The 4,581-nt window shown below is 38.5% G+C and overlaps 1 protein-coding gene across 1 annotated transcript in view; it reads left to right on the top strand.

Moving 5' to 3' along the window:
* The window catches only part of RYR2 (ryanodine receptor 2), a gene marked incomplete at its 5' end in the record, with an annotated part of 583,561 nt that overhangs the window by 427,073 nt on the left and 151,907 nt on the right, over positions 1 to 4,581 (top strand). The window contains 2 exons of the mRNA XM_023519246.1: positions 978 to 1,042; positions 3,450 to 3,571. Coding sequence (XP_023375014.1) covers positions 978 to 1,042; positions 3,450 to 3,571 — 187 coding nt within the window. The remainder of the gene's footprint in view (positions 1 to 977; positions 1,043 to 3,449; positions 3,572 to 4,581) is intronic.

The following is a 4,581-nucleotide window of genomic DNA, read 5'->3' as shown; positions in this document are numbered from 1 at the left end:
CTAAAATTGGGTTATAGCTTTCCTGTGAAAGCTATAAATTAGTTTCATAATAGGGTTGAGTACATTGAATACTTTTTCTTCCATTCTTGAGATACTTTGCTAAGAAGAATATTCTCCGGTTTTATTTCTAGTTGCAAAAGGCCTTTTTCAAGCAAAGTCAGTTTGATTCTGATAAAATCTGGAAGCTCTGCTTACAGAGTTTAATAAAACCTGATATACAATTCTGAATTCTTTAGCTCTCCATTCTGTCCTGCATATCACTGTGGCTATTATAGTTCCTTATTACCTCTTCTATGTATATGAAACCTCTTCTGTATACACGAAGGAGGTAAGAAAGGCTAAATGCATTAGGTTAACCAATACTTAACCTTGAATTGTTTCCCAAACCGTGGAGGAAGACGAGGGTATTTTTTGCTTTGCTTATGCAAATTATCTTTTAACAAAGGTCCAGACTTCTTTATTCTGTAGCAGAATGCTAATTTTTCAACTTAATATTAAAATCATTATCCTTTTCCTCATTGCAGACCCGACGTCTTGCAGATTTTCAGTTTGCATATTAAAATTGGAATTTTAACTTTTCAGTTAAACTCATACCTAGCCGTCTTTATGAGAGGCCAAGGTTAAAACCTAACCAAGTATGTTTACTTGATGTATCTCATTTTCCGCTCCTTGTTGAGCTTCCTTTCTGAAAGAATACAGATAACCTGGGGTTTTTACTTTAGTCTATTCCCTTTCCCCCTACCTGTCAATAAGATCTCAAAACTACAAGTGTCTATCTAGCTTTTTTGTTTGGATTCATGTATTTTTCAAAATCTTTCCTTAAAAGTTACATTGCTGACGTTAGCCTTTATATTTTTGGTTGGGTTTTTCTATTCAGTTTAATGGGATACTATATTTAGCAATGCCTTTTAAACTTTGCATCGAAACTTTGAATGCTTAAAGCACAATGTGTACCTAAAATCTCTTCGTGTCTACAGATGGTGGCAGCAGAGTCAAAGGAGAACACTTCCCCTATGAGCAAGAAATCAAGTTCTTTGCCAAAGTACAGTATACGATCCATGTTGTTTTTGCTTCAATATGTTTGCTTACAAAATATACTTGTTAGATTGTTGCCTTGTTTCCAGTTGAACTTGTCCAGATAAATGTGAATTTTACTTGGAAGTAAATAAACCGTGGCATGAAAATAACTGCATGAATCATGCTCCCAGCACTTGGTCACACTCCAGCTGGCTCTGCTTTCTACGGTGGCTCTCAAATGACTTCATTCGAGCAGAGGTCTAATTCGAACTTCTAACTTTTGGACTTTACTATATGAAGAAAAGTATCTATTTCTTAACATTTGAACATTGTTCTGACTTTAAATTTTTAGACGAGTATTTCATTTATAGTGGAAAAAAAGTATTAGTTCATTGATAAATGGATACATTGCAGGAACCTGTAGTATAGAATCTTTATCGTGGGACCTTAGTCCTACTGATTTTATAGAGGTTCAGAGAGGATAAATTGTTCATATACAAAGTATATCTGATTGCTGTTATCCATTCAATTTCATAAGGATTTACCGAGAACTTGCTATGTTACTAGACAATTCATCACCTCCTTTCAGCTACAAAGGGAAGGAGATGAAGATTTGCGAAGTTTCCATATTGATTTAATTCACTTTCTCAGTATTTATGATGTGCCTTGTCTGTGTCAGGCCTGCGATTATGGCCTGGGGATTGTCATGAAGGCACAGTGTGCTTGGGAAAAGCTTTCCTGTTCATAACACTTGGTGGTTACCCTGCAAACTGAATTACTGCTACCCATTTCCTTTCAACGTCTTCCCATTCAGTGATTATTATAGGAAATTTGCTATAAATGCGTCTTCGTATGGATTCTAAAAGAGCATGTTTTGTGATCGATAAATATTTAGTTACTAGTATATTTTCAGAATTACGTCCTTTAAAGGATATTTCTTTAGATTTTTCTTTCCACTCAGTATAGTACTCAGAGTCTGTTCCAATCGTGTGAAGATCTAGAGTTTGTCCTGGAGTACATACTGTTAGCGATAGCGAGAACCGTATCAATGTGCACCACCAGTGTCTACTGGACTGTAATCCCTCTTGGTCGCCAGTTACCAGAGTGCTGTGTTCATGACCATTAAAACAATACATTTTGATGTTCCCTGTGTATTCAGTACTCATAGAGACTTAGTTTACAGATGCTTGCTATGACTTAATTTCTACTAAATCTGTATTAATTCATTCACCATATTAATTGAGCACCTTCTCTGTGCTAATCAGTAAATTCAGGCAGTGTCACGACTTCCAAGGAAGATCAGTGAAAATCAGTGTATTCCTCCATTATATGTAATGGTGCTATGCCACGTGGCAGGGAAAAAAAAGTATATTTAGGTAGACTTGAGTTTGAATATTGGTAATGCCAATTATTTAGTGGTTTTTTTTTTTTTTTTTTTTTTTTTACTTATTCATCCAACACATTTATCTAGGGCTTGCACTGGGGATTACTGGTAAACAAAACAGACCAATTAGCAGTTCTAGAGGCCAGGAAAGGATTTAAGGAGGGACAAACCCATAAGTATTTCTTGCTTTTACGTACTTATAGGCTTCTAGAGAGAGGGAGTCTTTGACCAAAATCACACACAGCAAACATAACATTCTAAATGGTGCTATAGATAATAGCAGGGAATATGGGATTTTATTTAGTTGAGGTGATAAGCAAAGACTTATCTGATGAAGTCGCACTGAGCTGAGGTCTTGGGAGGAGTGAAGGAATGGATTGTGGGGTGTGGAGGAATCTTCAGAACGAGGGGACGGCCATGTGGCATGAGCAGACAGAGTAAGGAGTGGGGCCAGTGGGATTAAATCTGCACACAATGGCAGGTGGTGGGCTGTGAGAAAGGCCAGGTCCAAAGAGCACTGTATAGGCAAGTAAGTTGCAGCGTGATTTGGGGTAAGTCACAGTCTGTACCTCCAATTAATCCTGGAAAGCAGAGGTGATGACATCAACCCTGCAGAGCAGTTACTGTAAATGACATGACACTGTGTCAGCTGCAGTCCTCACACATCATAGAGGGTAATCATGGCTTTTTGACCCTCTTGGGCACTGAACTATATGAAAAATATTGGAAATGGTGTCTTTTGAGGAAATGAAATGTCTATATGAAAGTATTGGAAATGGTGTCTTTTGAGAAAATACTGAGAATAATTCCAAATTGTGAAATTTGCTCTGTTCCCCATAATCACATCCCACCACAGTCCCCTCTGACTCACACAGACTGGAGACAGTAGATTAGGTATATGGGAGGTGGGCTCTGACGGGTGCTCCCTGGCGGGGACATCAGGAACCTAGTGCATGTGTCAGAACTGCGACTGCCCCAACACCTCAGCTCTCATTCATCCTCTGAAACGTTCCACTATGTAGATCTGTTTTCTTTTTCTTTCTTTCAGGTGGTTCTTCCTTTAATTGATCAGTATTTCAAAAACCATCGGTTATACTTCTTATCTGCAGCAAGCAGACCTCTCTGCTCCGGAGGACACGCATCGAACAAAGAGAAAGAAATGGTGACTAGGTAAACAGCCGCGAAACTCAAGTCTGTTGTTTGATGTAAGAGGATATGCGTTTGCAAAAAGAAGCCGAGGACCTTGATCCTGGGACGTGTGGAGAGTATCCTCCTATCTTCCCTGGTCTCGGTCCTTCTGGAATCAAATACTCAAGGAGGGGGAGAAGGGGGTTTCTGCAAGGGAGACACATATTCTAGATCCTGAGTTTCCTTCTGTCTTGCTGCTAAACGTAATCCTGAGTAGCAGGAATAACATATCCAATACTGAATGGGCAAGCAGAGAACAGAGAATGTATCACTGTATTAGCATTGGTGACGAATGGTGCTTTTAACAATTGTTTCTTTAACATTTCTACAAATCTAATATTTTGCCAACCTTCCTTTTCAGGAAGGTGAAATTCCATTTACACCAATGTAATTTAAAAAATGATGACCAATCTTGGCAGAAAATGATGCAAAACTCCATGCTTTCTGAATGTTTCCCCTCGTGCCACTCAAGTCAGCATCGTAGCAATGTCTTCTTTCTTTTGAAGCTCGAGTATTCTTTGTAGATTCATTGGTCTTTGTGCTGGGAATTTCAGGTCTTTTTCCTCGAAATTCTGCTAGAACGTCATATACGTGAGAATCAATTACTGAGCAAATCTGCCCCTGTATTATTACATTGCTCAAAAGTCCCTACCAAGATTTTAGATTGTATCTGAACAAAATTTCTATAGAGATGAGTAACCGGTATAAGACAACACTGGGACTTTCCTTGGATTTGACTTCCATGCTCAATGATAGTGTAGCGATATTATCAACATATTGGACAGAGTCAGCTTACACTGAATACAGCCTGTCACCAGAGGGCGGAGAAGAAATAGGATTTCTGAATCGCGAAACATTGGGAATGCTATTAAAATGGAATTTTCAGGTCATGACTTTAATGTATTGTCTGTTTTCCCACGTGGTAAGTGGACAGTCACATGATAGAGGATTACAACAATAGCATAAAAAAATTTCCTCAGTCCTTGCCACAT

This window comes from Otolemur garnettii, unplaced genomic scaffold (genome assembly GCF_000181295.1).
Source record: "Otolemur garnettii isolate 467f Iridium unplaced genomic scaffold, OtoGar3 scaffold00165, whole genome shotgun sequence".
NCBI classification, from domain to species: Eukaryota; Metazoa; Chordata; class Mammalia; order Primates; family Galagidae; genus Otolemur; species Otolemur garnettii.
This window is presented reverse-complemented; position numbering and strand designations above follow the sequence as displayed.